Source organism: Propithecus coquereli, unplaced genomic scaffold, assembly GCF_000956105.1.
Source record: "Propithecus coquereli isolate 6110/MARCELLA unplaced genomic scaffold, Pcoq_1.0 Scaffold154, whole genome shotgun sequence".
Classification (NCBI taxonomy): Eukaryota; Metazoa; Chordata; class Mammalia; order Primates; family Indriidae; genus Propithecus; species Propithecus coquereli.
Genome location: NW_012139858.1, coordinates 2,460,072 through 2,482,417, shown reverse-complemented (window position 1 = coordinate 2,482,417; position 22,346 = coordinate 2,460,072). Strand labels below are relative to the sequence as shown.

At 34.0% G+C, this 22,346-nt stretch overlaps 1 protein-coding gene across 1 annotated transcript in view; it reads right to left on the bottom strand.

Moving 5' to 3' along the window:
* Positions 1-22,346, bottom strand: part of ZFR (zinc finger RNA binding protein) — a 76,240-nt gene that overhangs the window by 28,192 nt on the left and 25,702 nt on the right. The window contains exons 6-14 of the mRNA XM_012640506.1: positions 16,476-16,723; positions 13,740-13,931; positions 12,934-13,225; positions 10,420-10,616; positions 8,485-8,604; positions 6,990-7,135; positions 2,848-3,010; positions 1,656-1,861; positions 563-713 (exon numbers count right to left, since the gene is read on the bottom strand). Coding sequence (XP_012495960.1) covers positions 563-713; positions 1,656-1,861; positions 2,848-3,010; positions 6,990-7,135; positions 8,485-8,604; positions 10,420-10,616; positions 12,934-13,225; positions 13,740-13,931; positions 16,476-16,723 — 1,715 coding nt within the window. The remainder of the gene's footprint in view (positions 1-562; positions 714-1,655; positions 1,862-2,847; positions 3,011-6,989; positions 7,136-8,484; positions 8,605-10,419; positions 10,617-12,933; positions 13,226-13,739; positions 13,932-16,475; positions 16,724-22,346) is intronic.

The following is a 22,346-nucleotide window of genomic DNA, read 5'->3' as shown; positions in this document are numbered from 1 at the left end:
ACCCAAAGGGAATGTTCTATTAAAATTGTGCACTGCCATGATCTGCAGGACAGAAACAAGAGAAGTACTGTCTACCATTATAAACATGTAGAAAACTAAAAATATTCATAATAAAACTGGAGAAATTAAAATTAGGAAGACTATTTTAGTTGCTGTATTTTATTAAAAACATGTATTCAACTAAATAGGCAAGAGGTTCATGAATTTAAAACATTTAAGCTTGCTATATATATGGAATTTGTTTTTTAAAAAATCACTTTTTCCCAAACAACTGCCTTATGATTCAAGTCTTGGAAAAAGAACAAGAAAAGGAGGGGATATGCTGTAATTTTACATTTTTAAATAAATTAGTAAGATGATTTCATGCCAAACACAAGTACTATAAAACCTAAAAAGACAGAAAATAGTTTCACCAGTTTGCACAATGAAGCAAAAAACTCAATATGGAAAGTCAAGCCAAAATTTTAAAGGCTGGCTTAGGTTTAAACTGAAGCACAGTTAGTCCTGCCAAAAACTTCTGAACCAGACAAGGGGTAAAAATTAACATTTCTATAATACTTACAGCAAGCTGTTTGGGTAGGTTTTCTGCAATACGGCTTAATAACGTCTTTGACGGTTTCTCCGAGCACAGCAAAACAAGGTTGACATTTCTATCTCCTCGGAGAAGTAATCCTTTTGCCAATACTCCCACTCGCAAAACTCCTTTCAAAGCTCTGCAGTGAAATCAAATTATATTACAATATAACATTTCTCTTCTCCACAAGAACCATATTATCTAAACACAAAATAGTAAATGAAATAACCTTTTAATAACCATCAAAATTTTCATCAACCATGGTAGAAAAACATCCAGTATTTTTTGAACTATACTTCATCTAGATAAGCAATATGGATAAAAAAGATAAATCAAGAGCCAAGTTCTCACAAGGACAACTGCAAAGCAAAGGTCATTTAACACTTCTCTTTCTTATTTCACAAGTTAGAATAATAACAGTCATGTTTAATATAATACAAAAATATTTCCAAGCTGAGTGCAGTGGCTCATGCCTGTAATATCAGCCATTCAGGAGGCTGAGGAGGGAGGATGGCTTGAGCAGAGGAGTTAGAGGCTGCAGTGAACTGTGATTGTACCACTACACTCCAGCCAAGGTAGCAAAGTGAAACCCATCTCTTAAAAAAAAAAAATTACAAATGGTAAAAGGAAAATGAAAAGTTACAGCTCACAATGCAAACTTGTTACGAAGACGTTGCTACAGTTTGGACTTATCCATGCTTTATGGTCGGTGCTTTAAGGAAATAGTTATTATTAATAAAGACTGAATGTGGGACAGATGCAACAAACAAATAAGGATAGAAAAACAGCAGCTGAATGCAACTGGAAAACTATTAAGGGCTGCTCTGAAACAGACTCAAAATCATTTTATATAAATTTATATAAAATGAGTAAAATCATAAGGTTAGAGACTGTTTATGTCAGTGGAATTTCATATTTCTCATTTTAGCAAAAAGCACCGGAATATATTAAATATCTAACAAAGGCATAGTTAAGATACGTAGATTCACGGAGTTATCACTCTGCAATCTTTATTTCAAATGTAAGAAGTCCATGTAAGGAAAGGCAAACATACACAAGGTCAATAAGTTTGAAAACACACCTGTCTTTACCTCCCTCCTTCTTATCATCTCCGTCTTTGCTCTTACTCTTCTCGTGTTCAGACAAACTGTCTGAAACAAGTTTTAAAGCACGTTCAGTGATAGAAACAATTTTCTGAACTGCTTGTAACTCCTCTTCAGTTGGATAAATGGTTGCATGTTTTGTCATTACGTAACGGTCATCAGATGAGTCAGGACGACGTAAGGGCTAGAGACAAAAACATAGGTATTGCATTTAAAAAAATTGTTTCCTGAGCACAACTAAACTAGTATTTTCCAACTATACATGTATTTGTCATATCTTTTCAATAAGAGTAAATTATGCAAAATGCCCACTTAAAACTGTCTTCTCCTTTTTTCCATTTCAGTAAGAATGAAAATGTAAATTATGGAAAGTTGTACCATCAAGACTATATACACATATAACCTAACGCTATGAAAATGCTTTTTATTAAACTTAAAAAACCAGTGATTCTGAAACTTTCTTTGCTTTCAATAATTCAAGTTTTGTAACTGCCAAGGCTCTGTGCAAAGATACATAAGAGAATAGGTTAAAGAAAAGAAGTTTGCTATTTTCTTTTAACTGCTCCCTAGAAAATACAAAGCTTATTTTTAGTAGTCTGAACTTATATGAAACATCGCTTTCACCCAGCTTCCACAGAACACAAATTCTCAAGATGCAGATCTTTCTTTCCTATAGTCTTCATACATAACACATCAACTTTCATGTTTATCTTGAACTATTTCTCTACCCTTTATCTTTCATTTGATTTAGAAGAAAAAGTAGGTTTTAGATGGTCAGAATTTGAAGAAGGAAGAAAGATTCTTGGTAATGGGAAGGTAAAAATAAATTTGAAAACAAAGCAGTTGCCTTCAAAATCAGGTGTTCTTGTTAATGTAGGGAAAACAAAGGCAACAGTCTCTTACATGAAAGAAGAGTTGGCAAAAGAAGCTCTGCTTCCATTCAGCATATACTGAAAATAAGAAAGATTCATAGAAACTCTATGAAGTTCTTATAACATAAGACACTGGAGTTGAAAACCTATAATAAATGGAGGGAAAATTCTAAACCAGATGAAAAACTTAAATCAAGATTACAAGATTAAGCCTAAAATTAGCCCCTCAAACTGTTTTCTGCTAATGCCGAACCAGTCTTAAATTTTCACCCTTTATAGCAACAACAAAGACACCCACTGCAGGTCCCTGTGGCTGAGGAGGCATGCCTGGTCGGACTCCCAGAAGGCCCAGTGGGCCTGGAGGACCATGAGGATAGCCTCCATCGGGCATTCGGCGGCGATCATCCCAATGATGTTGTTCCTCTTCCATTCTCCTCCAGTACATGTCCTCTTCGTAACGTCTGAAACATAAATAAACAGTATTATAAACTTATGAGGAAAAACACAACCCAAGAATTTTCATCAATAATGACATAAAAAATAATTTAAAAAATCCCCAACTTGAATAAGCCTAACTAAAACTTTTTTCTTCCCACCCATACCTGATTTTCCTTATTTGCTTTCATTGAGAAGTAAATGGAAATAAATGGAAGTGAAAAGAGAACATGAGAGAACAAAGAGAAAGCAGAAGAAAATTTCACAGCCTGAGGACAAAGTAGACAGAACAGACACCAGAAACCTCAAGAGCTCTTTCCAGCCTTTCCCGGGTTAAGGTAGGGATTATAAATCCAAATGCCACCTAAAGGGGCCAGACTAATATGCATGAGTGAAAGACGCAAAGTGAACATAGGACACATCTAGGAATTTTCCTCATGTCCTCAAAGAAATGTGCTCTCTCCTGTTTTTTCCTTAGCGAGAACCTCTTGAACTACCATCTCCCCATTTTTTAATACAGGCAGAAACAAAGATATTTCTCTTCAAGGAAGAGAAACAACGGTACGAGACAGTGATAAATGGCAATTCACAGTCTCATTGTTGGAGACATATTAAGGGTGACTGGGACAATGATAAAGGAAAAGTACTTGTCCTGGCTAGACACAACAGCTGCAACTCAGTTCCTATTAACTGCTGTCCTAAGGGAATAGTAGTCCCTTACCTGGAGTTTTGTTTTCCATAGTTTAAGTTACCCCCAGTCAACCATGGTATGTAAATATTAAATGGAAAATTTCAGAAATAAAAAATTCATAAGTTTTAAACTGCATGCTGTTTTGAGTAGTGTGACAAAATCTCTAGCAGTCCAGCTTCATCCCACCTGGGACTCAATTCATCCCTTTGTCCAGCATATGTGAACGCAGTTTAGCTCTACCTGTCCGTTAGTTAGTTTGTAGCCATCTTTGTTAACAGATCAAAAACCAGCATACACAGGCTTCAGTACTACCCTCAATTCCAGGCATCCACTGGGGGTTTTGGAACATATCTCCCTTGGATAAGAGTAGGCTACTATACACACTGTATTGCTAAGGTGTCATCAGGATTTTTGTGAAACCTCAGGGTTGCAGGTTCAGATTACAAAATACTGCGTATACCAAATATAACACCTGGGAGTTGAATTTGAAATGTGGACAGCTAATAGGTAGCCTCTGCTTTACTGGTCAACATTTTCAGAATCTATGATAATTTCTTTTTTATGCTCTGACCTTTCAGTTCTATCCTCACTCTCAGCTTTGAACTGGGATACCAAAAACTTTCAAGGGACACTGTGTCTAAAGGAAATTTTGGTAGCAGTAAGGTTTTATTACAGAAATCCATTTAAAATAAAATAAGAAAAAAGTGTGCTTCCTGACTACCAAAGCAGAAGCTACCAATTTCCTCAGGTTGAGAATAAGCAATATTTTTTTTAGATCATCCAACTGAGGACTGATAGAACCATACTTTCTTGTTATTGAGGTTTTGAGAAAAAATAAAGACAGCTTAAAGGTTCTAGAAAATCATGTCCATTCCAGTTTCAGATAGTTTACTGTTATTGCTAAAGATATTTAAGTTAAATGAGGGCAGGAACTTTTATTTATTGTTTACTACGTCATGTTCAGTACCCTAATACAGTTCGTGGCACATCATAGGTGCTTAATAAATATTTGATATATCAGTGAAAATGAAATAACTGTACGATCTAGGTACAGAGAAAAATTTCCAATGTATCACAAAGGCAGACACATCATAAAGGCCAAAATTCATACATACAATACATATGTAAAAACTAATACGTAATAGCAAAAACTATTTGAAGGTAACACAAAACGAAGGGTTGATAACTATTAATACAACATAAGAACGGTCTGTACCAATCAATAGGAAAGTAAAAACTGAAAGAATAAGCAATTTACCACAGAAAAAATATAAATAGCCAACTATGAAAACAATTCAAATGGAAACAAAAAATGGCTACCACATTTCATATCTCATTGGTAGAAATTTTATTAAGTTATAGCAAGGTTTCTCAAAGCGTGGTCCAAAGACCCCTGAGACCCCTTCAGGGGATCCATGAGGTCAAAATTATTTTCACAATACTAAGAAATTTATTTGCCTTTTCCATTCTCATTCTCTTAGAAGTGTACAGTGGAATTATCCAGAGGCAAAATGTGGTATCACAACACATGAATGCAAAAGCAAATATGAGAATCTTGCTGCCTTCTCTTAAGCCAGATATTAGAGATATGCAAAAATGCAAAGCAGCATAACTTTTCCACTTATTCTAGGAAAGAAATATGGTTATAGTTTTCTACATTATATTAAATATATTTAATCTGATATTATAAGTATACATTTAACTATCTTTCAAAAAACTGAAAAATGTCATTTTAAAATGAATTAAAAATTACTTAAATTTCTATTTTAATTTATCATATAATAAATCTTGACAAATATAACCCACATGAACAAAAGCTCTTTGGAGTCCTTAATGATAATCGAGTATAGAGGATCCTGAGATCAAAAAGTTTGAGAACCATTGAGGTTATACTATCTAGTACACGCAGAGACATAAGTATCCTTCAATCAAACATTTCCATTTCTAGGACTTTATTATTAGCAACTAATCACTGTATATGCAATAATACAGCTTCAAGAAGGGTCAATGCATTAATAATTCTAATAGTGAAATGGAAACAACCTAAATGTCTAAAAGTAAGGGACTGGTTACAAAGAAAATTTTACATCTGTACAAAAGAATACTATGTTGCCATGAAAAGATAAAATAATCCTAATTAATTTTTTAAAAAATTTGAAGATATGTAAATGAAAAAACAGGTTATATGTATATAGTATGCTTCTGTTCCTAACTATAAAAATTATAAAAATAAGTTTTTAAAAAATATAAAAAATTTTAAAACTATAATTTTTTAAAATTATATTTTAAGGATGGTCCTCTTTCCCAAGGAGAACTTGCCTCTACTCTATTTGTGGAGTAGATTTTTTGTTTTTAAAAATTATCATTTTAAAACTTACACAAAAATATCAGAGCAATAGTATTTGTAACAGTTAAAACATGGAAACAACTGAGATGTCCACCAACTGATGAATACACAAAATGTAGTATATCCATAAAATAAAGTATTATTCAGCCATAAGAAGAAAACAAAATACTAATACATGCTACAACATGGATGAACCATGAAAACATTATGCTAAATTGAAAGAAACCACATTACGCTAAGTGAAAGCCAGACACAAAAGACCATATATTGTATGACTCTATTTATACAGAATCTTTAGAATAGGCAAATTCATAGAGACAGAAAGTAGACTAGTGGTTGTCTAGGGTTGGGGAGGAGAGGTACAGGGTAAGAGGGGCAAATAGGAAGTGACTGTTATTGGGTTCATAGTTTCTTTTAGGGTAATAAAAATATCCTAAATTGATTGTGTTGTTTGTTGTAAAACTCTGTGAATATACTGAAAACCAGTGAATTTCACAATTTAAAGATATGAATTATATCTTAACATAACTTTTTATGTTTTTATACATAAAAATCAATCTCTGAAAGATGTTTTCTCAGCTTTCCTTCCTTATAGCCCCCTAAAGTTTAATGGAAGTCCTTTTTTTAAAACAACACATTATAGGTAACTGTAAGATCCATTTCGCTTGTTTTAAACTTAGGGACTTATTTATAATATTAAATTATTATTTCATATATTTAATATATATAAGATACCACTTACCACATAATTCCTAATACTAAGGCCACGGTCAAATACTAGTGTAGCCAATAACTTAATTTTAATGCATGTCTTCCCTAGACCTAGGATCTTCCTGAAAAGTGAAAACTGAAAGTACATTAAATAAATCTGGATGGCTCTGAATGGGAGTCACACATCCAGAGCAGCTAAGTTTTTTAGAAAGGCTGAACCACTTATTTTCATGCTACTAAAAGTTAAAGATATTACCTCATTTCCATTCTCCAGCGTTCCTCTTCCTCTCGTCTTCGCCAGTACTCCTCCTTCTGCATTTGCTTCCTCATTTTCTCTTCTTGAATTTTTCTTGCTCGAATACTAGGCTTTACTTCTACTTGCAAATCTGGATTTACTTTTTTCTGTTAATATAATAAGACATTTAAAAAAAATAGCAGCCCCAACAATCTACATGTATTTTTAATCATACAATTCCACATATTCCCTCATCATAGAGGCTTTTAGTTGCAAACTTTCTATTATAGAGTAAAATCGGTATAATTAAGTTGAATCAGAGAAAAGATTCAGAATACATTAACAAAAATTTTTAATTAATAAAGTTTAAAATTACATACTTAGTGTGTAAAAAGTATGTAACTTAGTACTGACCAACAGAAAGTCATATGAAATCTTTAGGGAGACTGACAGGTATTTAATCTTGTTTTATAGTTGACCCAGAACAACATGGGTTTGAATTACACAGGTCCACTTATATACTGCACATTTTCTTCTGCTTCAGCTACCCTAACCCCTCCTCTTCTTCCTCCTACTCAATGTTAAGATGATAAGGATGAAGTCCTTTATGATCATCTACTTCCACTTAACAAATACTAAATATATTTTGTCTTCCCTATGATTTTCTTAATAACATTTTTTTCTCTAGCTTACTTTATTGTAAGAATACAGTCCATAATACATATAACATACCAACTATGTACTAAGACTGTTTATGTTATTGGTAAGGCTTCTGGTCTACACTAGGCTATTAGTAGTTTAGTTTTTGGGGAATCGCATGGTGGTGGTCGGTCAGTGTCCCTAACAACCACATTCATGTTCAAGGATCAATTGTACTTGTTTATAAATCAGATGATTCTAAATGTCCGTGTCATGGTTAAAAAGTTTCTTTTCATACATAAGTACTATCCTTTAACACTGCTTTTTATTGATTTTCATCACATCTGTGTTTAAAAGAGAAAACATGCATCTAGGGCATTAGTCCAGCCTAGTTAAAAACTTTAAATAGAATATTTGAATTTATCTTACTACTTGAAGTGTATTCAATAAAGAATTCCTAAGGTAAGATAAATGAAGGGATTTTCCAACATATCAACTCATCACAAAATTCATTTTTGTGGATAATCTACCAAAATAAAGCAGGTAGGTAGAGACTCAATACTTTTTTCAAATACTCTATGTGAAGCAATTATCTTTACACAATTATTTGATCCAAACAATGTTTCAGTTTTATTTTGCCAGTTACTAAAACTGATGAGAACATGGTCATGTTGTTCTTAAATTTAACAATAATAAATAAAATAATGATAAATAAAATGTAAACATTTGAGTCTATCTAAATGAGTCTATCAACATGACATGCTAATCTCAGAATGGGAATTCATGGACTGGGTAAATTGTGTTTAGATGCTTTGTTTTACATAAAGAATGTTCCAAATTGTTAAAGAAAAAAGGTAATGGTTGAAATTATACTCACTTTATATTGAAGTCTGTGTCTTCGCCCTTTTAAGTGCATCTCCTTAGCATTGGGATCATTAAAGCTGCACTCACATAATTTACAATGGAAGCGAATTACTTTTCCTTCATCATTTCGTACCTTGGTGTAGAAAACAAATTTAAGAATCTTAACAGAAATGTTTTAATAGTTGAAGATTTCATTCATAAACCCTCACATATTTTTTGATAAAGGTGTCAACAATTAGAATCTGATTTGAGGGGAAAAAAAGTGGCAATGTGTCTAATTTTTAAAAAGTTCAGAAACTGCAAAAGAAACTAAAAGTTGGATTCTTATTTTTTTCAAATTTTTTAAAGACATGTGGTCTTGCTCTGTTGCCCAGGCTGGAATGCAATGGTGGGATGATAGCTTATTGCATCCTCCAGCTCCTGGGCTCAAATGATGCCCCAGCTTAGCCTCTCCAGTAGCTGGGACTACAGGCACAGCCATCACAGTCAGCTAATTAAAACTTTTTTTTGTAGAGATGGGGTCTCGCTTTATTGCCCAGGTTGGTCTTGAACTCCAGGGCTCAAGCGATCCTCCTGCCTCAGCCTCCCGACTAGCTGAGATTATAGGTGTGAGCCACTGAGCCCTGTAATTTTTAACTGTACTGTGCAAGATGTGTTAGCATATATTTGCTTTTGTAATTATCTTCCATTTTAATACTCTTGCCTATATGTAAACATTTAAATTTAAATGCAGCTTGATGCTTTAAATTCTTTAGTAAATAGTTACTGAATACCTGCTACTGGCCAAGTATTGTTCTTGGAGATGGAGATAAAGATGACTAACAGCATTATTTTGGTATACAAACTTCTCAAAGCTTAACATTTTATATATGTAACATTATGGAAAATCAAGATGAATTTTTTCTAACTGCACAATCAGGAGAACAAATAGACTGAAATGTTACTATGAAGTCTATAATGGACACTAAGTTCAAAGCGTGTAAGTTTTAATGCTGGCTCTGAATGTAATTCTCTCAAGTTTAGGATTAATTAACCAGCATCACCTGACTTTACGGTGTTTTGGCCAAGGATATTTTTTCAGACAGCCAAATCTTCCTCTTGTATGAGATAACACTTCAAGTCAGAGTTGTCTGTGAACTACTTGCAAATTAAATAACTCAGTTGTCCACCTTATTAACAAAGAACTCAACATAATATGTAATTTTCCTTGATAGGAAAATGGATGAAAGATCAAGTATTTACCCAAAACCTACTATATATGCTAGACACTGTGCTAGGTACTTTAGTTCATTTAATCTTCACAATTTTGTTGGGGAAAATCCCAATTTTATAGATGTAGACATTGAAGCTCAGAAAACCTACACATGGTCTATAATAAAGTGAAAGTAAACAGTATTACACCACTGTATGGTCTTTCTGCTAACAGAAAATATTTACTCAAGCCTCTCTGAGGTCCCCTCACTCCTCCATTTTACTGAGTTTACCTGTAAAATAGGAATAGTTTTATAATCAGCCTGAGAAACCAAATAAACTGGTTCTGTTAAGTTGGCAACTAAAATTTTACACAGCAAACTAAGTGATTGTTCAAAAAGGGAAATACTGGCTCTCTCCATCAACATTTTTGCTGCTCACAATTTTTAAACATTTTGTTTTATGATAATTGAAGAGTATGAGAATGTCCACCAATAAACGGAAAGTTACTTTACACTGCAGTGACATTGTTAACAAGGAAATGGATATATGAAAATTAATAAAAAAAAAATTGTGATGTCACTTGGGCAAGCTTAAAGGGCATCTTTTATATAACAAAGATTCCTTTGACATCTTTCGTAAGCAACCCAAATCTAATTAAGTATAATTTAATCTTACATGTAAAGCATGCCTGCAACAAAGTGACACTTTTTCCTTTATCTAATTTCGCAGCAATGGAAATTTTCAAACAGATTACCTCCTCCACATAATCATGGCCCACTGGCTGCACATCACTCTGCAAAGCAGCAAGAGACGCAGGTGTGACTGGTTCTGATACTGTATCTGGCTTTACTTCTGGAATTTGGACGGCAGAAGTGACAGGAGTGCTTTTAACACATTCAGTTCCTTTTAAGTCGTCTGATTTATTTCCTGTTGACTGCAGCTTATTACCACCTAGAAAAGCAAAAAAAATTACAGTAATTTTATTTTTACATAATTATATAAACCTGATACAATGAAAACCTTAGATAAAGTTCTTATCTTTTCTACCAATAGCCAAACTACTGTTTGACATACAATAGATAAGAATTTTGAAAAACCACACAAACCAGTTGTTTTTATCCTATTAATGAAATACATTTCTGAATTTTTTCCTTCTCCATCTCTGAACGTCCAATGACATGACTCCATAACTCCCCATACACTAAAAGTGAACGGCAAATATCTGAACTGTTAGAGACTAAGCCTAACTCATGTTTGTATCCTAGTTCCTTGGCAAATCGCTAAACAAATGAATAGTATTTATTCCTTTAAAAAAAAGGTAAGTTCAATGATTAGTTTTCTCTGAAAATGTAATTCAAATAAAGTTTTCCACTAAAGTTCTCTTTCCACTAAGAAGGAAAGAGAACCAGTTTAGATTTTATCACTGCTTATTTCCTTCAACTTACTATCTGCTAACATCAGATATCAACTTACATCAAGAATTATTTATAATACAAAACATTTTTTTTGTTGTTCTGAACTGAATTATAAATAACCTCAAAAACTGAAGTAGAACTGTAAATGATAGATTTCATTTTAATCATCTATTAAACTTACTTTAAATAACTGTCCAAAAGAGTACCATATTAATTGTGAATTTTCTGCTTTTAAACCTTTCTTTAAAAATCATTTTTAAGTATCTACAACAGTCTTGATGCTGTCATAAGTTCTAGTAATAGAGTAAGAATAAGACAGTGTAGCTGCCTTTGAGGTGCCCACACTTTAAGGGAAGAAAGAAATAATTATAATGTGACACATGCTGTAATAAGTATGAACTGGATATTGTAGAAATGTAAAGGAATGGAGCCACTATACTCTTTCCAGTTAAGAAAGGGTGTGACTTCAACTGGGATTTGAAAGAAGAACGAATATGAACTAGTCAGGAAGAAAGAAGAGAATGATATCGGAACAGAAAAAGGCATGTAAATAAAAGCACTGCATCAATGCATTAAAAAGACTATGATAAATTCAAGGAAGAGTCAGTAATTCGAGATGAAATACTACCTGGAAAAAGTGTTAAGATATGAGGCTGGAAAGGTAGGAAGAGGCCAGATTACGAAGGGCTTTTATGACATAATTAAGGAATATAGACTTTATCCTATTGCAAGGGGAAGACCACGGAAGATTTTTAAGGAGAAGACTAGACAATTTTATAGGTATTTTAATAAAATGACTCATGGAAGTTAAGTTTGAAGAGTGTGTTGAAGAGACTGGTTGCAGTAAGAGACAAAGCTCTAAGGAAGAGACTTTGTAGGCCTAAAAAGGCAACAGTAATAAAGAAGAAAAAATATTTTTTGTAGAAATACTGTAGAGATAGAAACAAAAAGACTAGGTAAACAGCTGGAGGAGACAATAAATAATAAGAAATAATGTTAGTGAAGTTTTCCATTTGCGAAATCTGCAATTTTATGAGATTATTTCATGGTACTATTGTGATGAATTAATGTGTTAGAAAGGGACACATGGGAAGGCATCTACACAGACGTATACAGGATGACCAGAGCATACCTAAAACATGGCACTCCAACTCAGTGGGAGTTTTGAACTTGCTAATAAGATTTTAAAGTCACTTTACACATAGGAACGAATGAGACCATCCATGAAGACTGGAGTAGAGTAAGATGAATGTCAGGGTTAGAATTTTAGTAACACTACCGTTTAATGAACATGTAGGCAGCAGAACCAATGAAGACAACTGAAAAAGGGACAGGGACATACACTCGAGAGAGAAATATATATTAAGCTTTAAGGCACAGCAGTCAATTGTGTCAAATATTAGGGAAGTCAATAGGATGAAACTGAAAACTGGCCACTGGATTTGGCAATCAAATCTTCGGTGAGTAGTGAAAAGAGTTTCAGAAAAGGGTAGAGTGGAAATAGCATAGGAGACTGAGGATTGGGTAGGAAGTACAGAAGCAGAGAAAGACTTAGGTTAAGTCTTGTAGCTTGAGACTACAGAAATGAGAAACAGTCTCTGTGTGTATGTTTTTTAATGACCAGGGAAGAGACAGGTATATCTGTATGGCTGAAGGGAAGAAACCAATAGAGGACAGACTAAAAATCAAAAAAAAAAAAGCCCACACAACAGGCAGATGTGTGAAGGAGTAAGGCCCCAGAGAAAAGGGAGAAGATGGGACTAAGAGCATAAACAGAAAGAGTAGTGCTGCAATAGAGGAGAAACACCACTTCAACAGAGTTAGGAGGAACACAGAGAATATACAGTACTTGCCGACAAAGTTTATTTTGGGGGTAGATGTTTTCTTGGCAGCCATATTTGTAGGCACTGCTGATACTTTAGTGTTAGATGTGCTATTAAGAGACGAGTTTCCTGTAGTCGTGAGACCCTTTACTGAAGAAGTTGCAATTGATGAAGTATTCACAGTACAATTGCTTGCTGCAATGCTTGAAGGAGAGGCAGTTGGTTTTGAAGCAGATACAGCTGTTGAAGATGTAGCTTGGCTAACAACGTTTGGTTCTGTTGAAGGAATAGGTTTACCAAGTTTTGTGTGTAATTTAACCACCTATAAAACAAAAGCACATTTGTCAGGAAACTCAAAAGCATAGATTTTGAAGTCTGTCTGGAACAATATTATGGAATAAAATTCTAAACTGTATTTTTCTTTGTTGTATTTTTTCTGTTACATGTTTTTATACACAAAACTCATTGTTTTCAAGATAATTTCTGTGAAGCAGATACAGGTACATATTCCATCTACTACCAGGTGAGGAAACTAAGGCAGAGAAAGATGAAACGACTTGGCCAAATGCATACAGTCTATAATTAAGATGAAAGGAGGAAAATAATGACATGACAGTTTCCAATTACTGAGATAAATGTCTTAGTTCAATGCAAAGAAAGGTCTCCAGTCCTTCACTCTTTTAGCAATGACTAATCAGTGTTACCTTTACTATTACTAGTGGCTTATAATGCACTCACAGTTTTCAAAATCTGAAGCCATCTTTACTTAAATCCCTGTTGAAAAAGTAAAATAAAATAGACTAAGACTTAAGGGCGTGTGGGGAAAAAACACCTACTTTCTGATGCTTAGCACCACGAATGTGGGCAGCATATGCATCTGCTCCTGTACAAGACACATCACAGAGCTCACAACGTAGCTGATTTTGAGTCCCACGAGTAGAGTTGTTGCTGCTGCTGGTATTTTGTGAGGCTTTCAGTGCAGCTTCTTTTTTTTTATGTTTCTGTCCTTCTAAATGTTCTTTATAAGTCTGTTTCAAAAAAGAAAGGACAACCTTTGCTTCACTAATTTTCTTTCTACATCATCAAAGATTATTCAATTCTCAATCTCTAATATTCTTTTAAAAATGAAAACAAACTCTAAAAGCAGTTGAAAAAGGGCATGTAGCATTTCCTACATATGTGATATATCTGTGGTTCTTTGTACCTTGTTTACCAAGAATACATTTATATAACACTGAGTTAAAAAGCACTTTCATACACAGCCACAATTTAGTATAAGGCAATAGCTTTCAATTTCAAGAACTGGTATCTTTTATGGCTTACGTATAATGTTGGACAGAGAATGGTAAGACAGTTATCATTCCACAAATTATTTAATTACAGGATTTAGATGGGGGGAATGTACTTACACTATTAGAAAAGTTACTGTATACTAAAAAGATTCTTTACGAACAGGTACGTTTATTTATAAAATGGACTTTTCTAATTCAGAATGCATTTTGACATAGAATCTACATTAGAATCCAGGCCACCCTGAACAAAAGCTTATTTAAAGTACATAAGAGCCAAAACTATATATACTTGCAAGGGAAAAGTAATTATCGTAATATTAGCCAACAAAATAGCAAAAGTATATATTAAAAATCACCTTGAAGGAAGATGATTGAGGAAGGTAGTTAATTAAAATGAGAGAAGAACAGCTGAGCAATTTTGTTTTGGTTTTTTTAGTGGGGCCACATGGCTTCTCTTTCATATTTTATTTTTAAAATTATCTTTAAGAGAGACAATGATTAACATAAAATTGTATATTCATCATAGAATTTCAGAGCTGGATGAGACTTTGGAGATTATTTAAAACAATGATTTTCTAATTCTTAAACATAAGAATCCTTTCTCCAAATGAAATCTTATAGACCACTAGGGAAAGTTGCTGTTTTTGAAACAAAGACGACCTAGGGCCCAGCCATTTGATTCTCCTCTCATTATCTGAAGCAGCTCTATGAAGTAGTTTGAGCCTCAACTATTTAGGAAAAGTCCATTTCACAGAAGTGAGAAAATAAAAGTGCAAAGAAGTTAAGGTCTCTGACGTGCCCAAGGCCACATGGTCAGTGGCACAGCCAGAACTTCGATCTTAGCTCCCTAAGTATCAATCAACTTACACTTCCCCTTATGTCCACACCTAGTCTCTCACAATCTCAATGATATTTTTCTCTAAGGCTCATTAACCCCGTAAGGCACCCTTGGCCTATTCTTCCGTAACCATCCAGCACCCTCAAATCAATGGTCAGCCTCATATATACTCATTCCAAATGCTGCTGTTAACCTGTCACCCTAGTGTCATGTTCCATCCTTTCATATGGACACCCACATAGCAATAAATCTCTTATGATAGTGTCTGGCACTCATGACATCATCCCCTCTGAACAGTCAACAAAGAGTAAGAAACACTCCTCAAATACTAAGACCAGTATTATTGTTCCCTTCCATGTTTACCCTGTGTCCCTGCAAACATTCCTCACCTGTCCCCACCAACCATGCAATCCACAATAAAACCATTTCCTATCATACTCATAAGAGGGAGAGAGAAAGTTTTATTTATTTAGCCACATATATTATGTTCCCTAATTTGGTGTAACTCAGGGAATGCTAGTAATTAAAAATACCCTAAAAATTCAGTAGTAAAAATAGAACTAAACCAGTAAATTAAAAAGAATGTATAGAAGTGGGGCAGAGGTGAGATACAGATATATCTTAAAGAAACTACTAGAGAGTCAAAATCTGATCTTTTCAAATAACATGCTTTTTATCTGCCAAGCTGTTTACCAAATTTTTATATAAAAACTAGACACTCTTAGAGTAATAACAAATAAGGTTGGGAAGGGAGTTTAGCTTCCCATTAACTTTCATAAACAAATTCATCCATTTTAATGTTTAGCAACCAGGAACAAAACAACATCAAAAAGAAATAAAGGTCCTGCATGCTTCATTAGTTGATATTTTTGAAAAAGACACTTCCTTACACCTTTCTTGATCCCAAAGTACCTATTCCCCTCATGGAAGAGGTTACAGAAATAAGTGACATTCTGTAAGACATATAGAAAAGTCAGTCTCATTAGAAATACAATCCTGAAAATTAGAGGTTAGCAGTAACCAATTATCTTAAGTTGGAGAATTTTGTAGAAAGGCTTTACAAAGTAAGTTACAGATGATAAAGAAGAAATGAAACAAAAATTCAATCTTACTCCCAAATTCCAAATAATTTGATTATAAAACTTTTTAACTAAATTTAAGCTTTATTCAAAGAGCAAAGTCTCCTTCCTGAAAAAAGCTCAATTTGCCCATTTATCACTTACATTCATAATCATTTTTAGTTTTTTTCCTGAATACAATTCTCATTATCTCAATGTAAGTATTTTAAAATCAGTGTTTAACAAAATATATATACATTAGCCGAAAGCTGATAGGAAAGAAAATGTAAACCTCTTTGTAGGCACAAGAGTTAGAATATCAACCATACTTAACTATCAAAAATAACCACTGAAGACTCATGGTTTAACATACAACATAAGTACCTGTGGTCCAGCACAGCTGATCTTACAAACATCACAATAGTGAATCTGGGGTGGTTTGGGAGGCTGTTTTGGTTTCAGTTGTTTATTTTGGAATGGTGCTTTTTTAGTAAAGGTGGTCCCTGTCCAGGCAGCTGTTGCAGCAGCAGCAGCAGCTGCTGCTGCTGCCTGCTTCTGTTGCTGCTGCTGCTGTTGATAGTAGGAAGATGCAGCTGAATACACTGCTGCTTCATAACCTGAATAAGACGTACCTTACAAATAAAATCAAACAAAAATTATGTTACATAATTACAGAAGGACAAGTTAAATGTTAGTTAAAATTTTAAACTCAATAAATCCTGCAATAATGGTAAATTTACATGTGCATATTTACAAATAATGCATATCTCACAGAACCCAGAAAAAAAGTCTTAATCTTCCTTTTCTGTAAGTCACTCAATAAGTATTTATTCAGCACATGTCAGGTGTTACAGAGGCTAAGATTTGGTCCCTGCCTTGAAGAAACTTCTAGTTCAATTGGAGGGATGCGAAAGAGTGACAAACTTAGGTGGTTACAATATCTGTTTATAATTTCCCAAGTGCAACAATCTTCCGAACACAATTTGGGACATGCTGGATTTGAGGAAGAATCAGGAAGTAGAATACTAGATAAGAAAAACAAAAACTCATGAAAGTAAGATTTGACATGTTTGATGGCTAAGAGGATAAAAGAAGAAAACACACAAAGATGATGCCAAGATTTTGAGCCCCATTGATCAACTGATGGGTTGTATAACTGATAAAAGCAAGAAGCTGACAGAAGCTAGTTTGGGGAGGCAAGGTAAATAAACCTTAGTAGAGTTTGTGATATGGAACTGGAGTCCAGATGAAAATACAGGACAACAGTTAAAAGAATTTGGAATTAAGGGCCAATACACTGGTTCTCATCTTCCAAAAGACGAAAAAGCACTGAGTTTTCTGGTTAAATGTACGTATTTAACGTATTTCCATTGTTCAGAGTTTACACTGAGAAAGTGCATTATGCTAGCTAATGACATGATATATACATAATGTTTATGTTCAGGGATTTATAGATTTTAACATCTGTAAATATTTTAAATTTGACAAAGTTGCTGATTTTATATACAAGCCTATCTGAAAACTGGAAAACTCACCACTTCTAAGCTAAGATCTCTGGAAATCTGATAAACTCTCTTATTCACCACATTTCAGAGACTTCTTTAGATTTCTTTATTCCCTTAGGTGGTAATGGGTGGGCACAAAGTGATATAAGGCTCAAGAGAGAGATTCTTACTTGCCAGGACAGTACAGAACTACTTAAGGAATGGTGCTCTTCGTAAAGATGGTCTCTCAAATGCAGACTGCTATACTGAAAAGACTTATGATCCACTAACTCTAATAAATCTATATACACGGGGAAGAAAACAAGAATTGGAAGGGTGAGAACTAAGATACATGGAAAATCAGAATCACAGGAATCTGGAACTAGACATATCTAAGAGAGAAAGGAGTCTCACAACTTTTGGGGAATGCCTTCCTAGACTTTTATGTTAGGTTGTTAAGTATATAAATACTTATGAAATTTTAAGAGAGAAAGTACGGTAACAGATAAGAAAACATCTGAAATGAAAGTGGGTAGACTTATCTCAATGACAAGCACATGATCAGATTTAAAATAAAAATCAGAAAACTGATATGATTAGTTAAAAGAAAAACTCTATAAATAACTCTTTACTGGCAGTCCTACAAATGTCCTCAATTACTTAAAAATGTGATAAAAGAACATAATTAAGCTCACAGAAAAATGATTCCAAAGTTTACAGGCGAAAACACATATAGTTTAAATTTCACTGTTAAAAAAATACCCTAAAATTGCCAATTAAAAATAATAAAGCTGTTTTTAGATTAATACTGATTAGGCCATGATTTTTATATGAAATCTTTACAATAGACATTTTCCAAATGACTTTTAGTTCTTTTGTAAAGAAAACTGTAAAAATGCCACTTAAATATAACTTTATTAATTATGTATCAAGGAAAAGAAAGGTAGAATAAGGGCAGCAGAGGCCAACAGTGTTGGATGACTAGGTCTTCTAGTTTTTTTAAATCAAGAGCTCACAATATGAGAAGCAATATGCCAGGCACAGTGTAGTTTTCAGAACAGATCTATAAGGCAGACGAGAAAATCTTACTATCCTTACTTTACAGATCAGAAAACTGAGGCTTAGAGATTGTGAGATCCTTTAAACACTGAACTAATTCATGCACAAAAATCACCAGGTTAAACTTAATATTTATAAAATAATCTCCATTTGCACAGAGGTAGTCCAAAACTAATAAAAGGCAAGTTTAATTATAGTTTACTACTTAGTTTAAAAAAAAAATCAAAGCATGAACTAAAAGGTGGGCTAAAGATTATGGACCTCTTGTTAAAAAACACCTTAAATTCTCCTATGACTAACAAATGTACATTTCTTATAAAAGCATTGTGGGAAAACAAATATAAGGGTGTGTCTATAAGTAAAAGCTCAATTTTTGGAAATTAAAAGTTTCACTTAAAAAAATACCTTGATTAAAAATGCTTATCAACTAATAAGTTGTATTAGAACTGCTGAAATATAATTTTTAAATGTATAATATCATAAACAAAAACATATCATTTCAATAGTAAATCCATCATGCTACAAGTCACCATTTAGTAAGCAGCAATATTCCAGAACTCCTCATTTTAATCGGATAAAAAGGATAGCTGACCTAAATTGTAGCTGCCAAATATTGCAGACAGAACTCAGAAGCCTTAACAGTGATTTCTCTGGATGGCAGTTTTACACTGTGATCACGTAATCTTTAAAAAGTACCTATTCTTTGCCATAACAGTTCCACATCTAGGAATTTATTCTAGGGAAACAAGTGAGAAAATGAACAAATCTTTACATATAAGGATTGTTCTACACTGTGCTGTTTCCAGTTTTTCTCTAATATAAAATTAAATGTCTCCAAATACACACTTTAAAGATATAGTACATCCATACAGTAAAATATGATGTAGCCATTAAAATGGTTTCTAAATACTGGTATTTATAAGAAACCAAGGCTCCTTTGTGAAATGGCTGACTGTGAGTCCACGGCAGGGAAAGCTCAACATGTATCTATAACAACTTATAGTGCCAAAAAGTAATGAAGTGTTCAAAAATTAATGAGGACATGTCAAAAAGACTCAGGAGCCGATTTGAAAAGGATCCCATTGGCCAAATTGGAACAATGACAGCTTTAAAGAGAGAAATGAGAATAACGGATTATACTACAGTCGGCCCTCCATATCCATGGGTTCTGCACCCACAGATTCAACCAACCGTAGAATGAAAATATTTAGGGGGAAGAAACAGTAAAAAATACAATGATAAAAAATAATACAAAAAAACCCCTCTATACAGAGTAACAACTATTTACATAGCACTTACATTGTATTAGGTATTATTAGTAATCTAGAGATGATGTAAAGTTATATGCAAATACTAGGCCACCACTTTATATAAGGGACTCAAGCACCTGAGGATTCGTGTGGGAACCAGTCCCACATGAATACAGGGGACAAGTGTACACTGAATAAAATAGAATTGGTCCATAGCAATATCAAAAAAAGAAGTGGGAAGAAGGCACTCTTCTTTGAGAAGAATGCCTAAGAATCAAGGTGAAAGGATTTTGCAACTGCCATTGTAGAAACTGATTCAGTTAGAGATTTCCAAGGAATCTAACACCATAGGGTGAGAGGTCACTGGGCAACAGGCCCACAGATTACTTGTTAATTACAAACGGAAAAGGTATTTTTATAATGAAAAGATCGGGTAGATACCACTTTAACCAGTGAAGGCATCATCAATAAGGAATAAGCTGATATTATTATGTAATGAAATGGAAAACTACTCTTGCCTAAAAACCTGCCTGAATCTAAACATAAATTATCAGGTAAATCTCAATTGTGGCATATTCTATAAGACAACTGGCCTGAACTCTTCAAAAATGTCAATTTCATGAGAGACAAGATAAAAATAGGGGATTGTTCTAGATTAAAGGAAACTAACGAGCTATGACAACCAAATACAATCCACGATCCTTGACTGGACCAGAAATTTGAAATAAAGCACAAGCATAAACACATACATACCAAACACTTATAAAGCCCAGCCATAAAAGATATTTTTGGACAAATGGGAAAATTTATATATTACATAGTTTCCATGTTCAATTCCTTTTTCATAATAATGGCATTGTGGCTATATAAAAGAATGTCCTTATTCTTGGTAAATACATTCTGAAGAATTCAGGGCAAAGTACTATGGCATCTACAACTTATAAAACATATTGTTGAACCACTTGAAAACAGGTTTTAAGAGAAAGGAGAGATAAAAAGTTGGGAAAAAACATTAATCAAGGGAGTAATATATTTCTATACTTAGTGACATGAGAACATTCACAGTGATAAGAAAGTAGTTTACAGAATCACAGGTAAAAGATAAATTCATTTTTATAAAGAAACCATGACATTTATATATGTATATTACATGGAAGTACACAGAGAGAGACATGCACTAAAATGTTAATGACAATTAGTGTACAGGGGTAGATGTCCAGTGGTTTAACTTTTTTTTATCTGTAGTTTCTAATTTTAAAATAATGATATATTAGTCATGTAATAAAGCAATAAACGAAAATTACCTTCATACTGTGTAAGCAACAAGACAGAGAAAGAGCATGCGCAAGAGAGAGAAAGGAGAGAGAGGAAGCCCAAGTAAGAGAAAAACAATGAATAGGAAAGGCTACTCTGGTACCTTCTATTTTGTTGAAGCTAATGTAGATGTTTAAAAAAATTAGTGCAATGAAAATCAGATTTCATAGTTACAATTTAAAATTATAGCTAGTAAACCAGATAGAGAAGGCCAGAAAAAATCTGAAATGACAGATCTAGAAATTCTAACAAATTTAATAGTTTCTTGATATCTTAACAAAAGATTTCTTTCCTATATAGGGAATATCCTCGACTATGTCTTTAATAGATTATAAAATGCCTTTCTACCCTAACTCCCTTTGATCAGGTCCTCCTCATTCACCAGTCCAGTCAGAGTTCTCAATGTTGTCTCCTCACTTCAATTCATTTCCATGTGGTTGTCACAGTTAACTTACAAATCTGCTCCCACTGTTCCATTTCTTAAGATCTCCTCTGTGGCACCCTTTCTGCCCGTAAGATAAAGACAGACACCACAGCACAGCATATAAGGCTTTAGACACTGACATTGCTAGATGTCATTGCTAGCCTCATCTTCTGATATTTACCCCACATATACTGTATTCCAGCCACAACAAACTGCTGTTCTCAAACACTCCATGCCTGCCTAGTTCATCATTGTATCCCTAGCACCCTAAAGCAGGAGACAAGAAATCTCTGAGAAATAAAGTGTCATGCAGGGCTTATCCTCTGAAAAATAAATAATAAAAATTGGTTTTTAAAAACATTCAGTAGCTAGGCTTCTTCTAATACACAAGTTACAACAAAGTATTAAGAGGTAAGAGCTGGCCGGGTGCGGTGGCACATGCCTATACTCCCAGCTTACTTGGGAGACTGAGGCAGGAGGAATGCTAGAGCCCAGGAGTTTGGGCTGTGGTGTGCTATGCTGATCGGGTGTCTATACTAAGTTCGGCATCAATACGGTGATATCTCCAGGAGCAGGGGACCACCAAGTTGCCTAAAGAGGGGTGAACCAACCCAGGTCAAAAATGGAAGTCAAAATAACTGTGATCAGTAGTGGGATTGTGCCTGTAAATAGCCACTGCACTCCAGCCTGGCAACATAGCAAGATCTTGTCTTTTCAAAAAAAA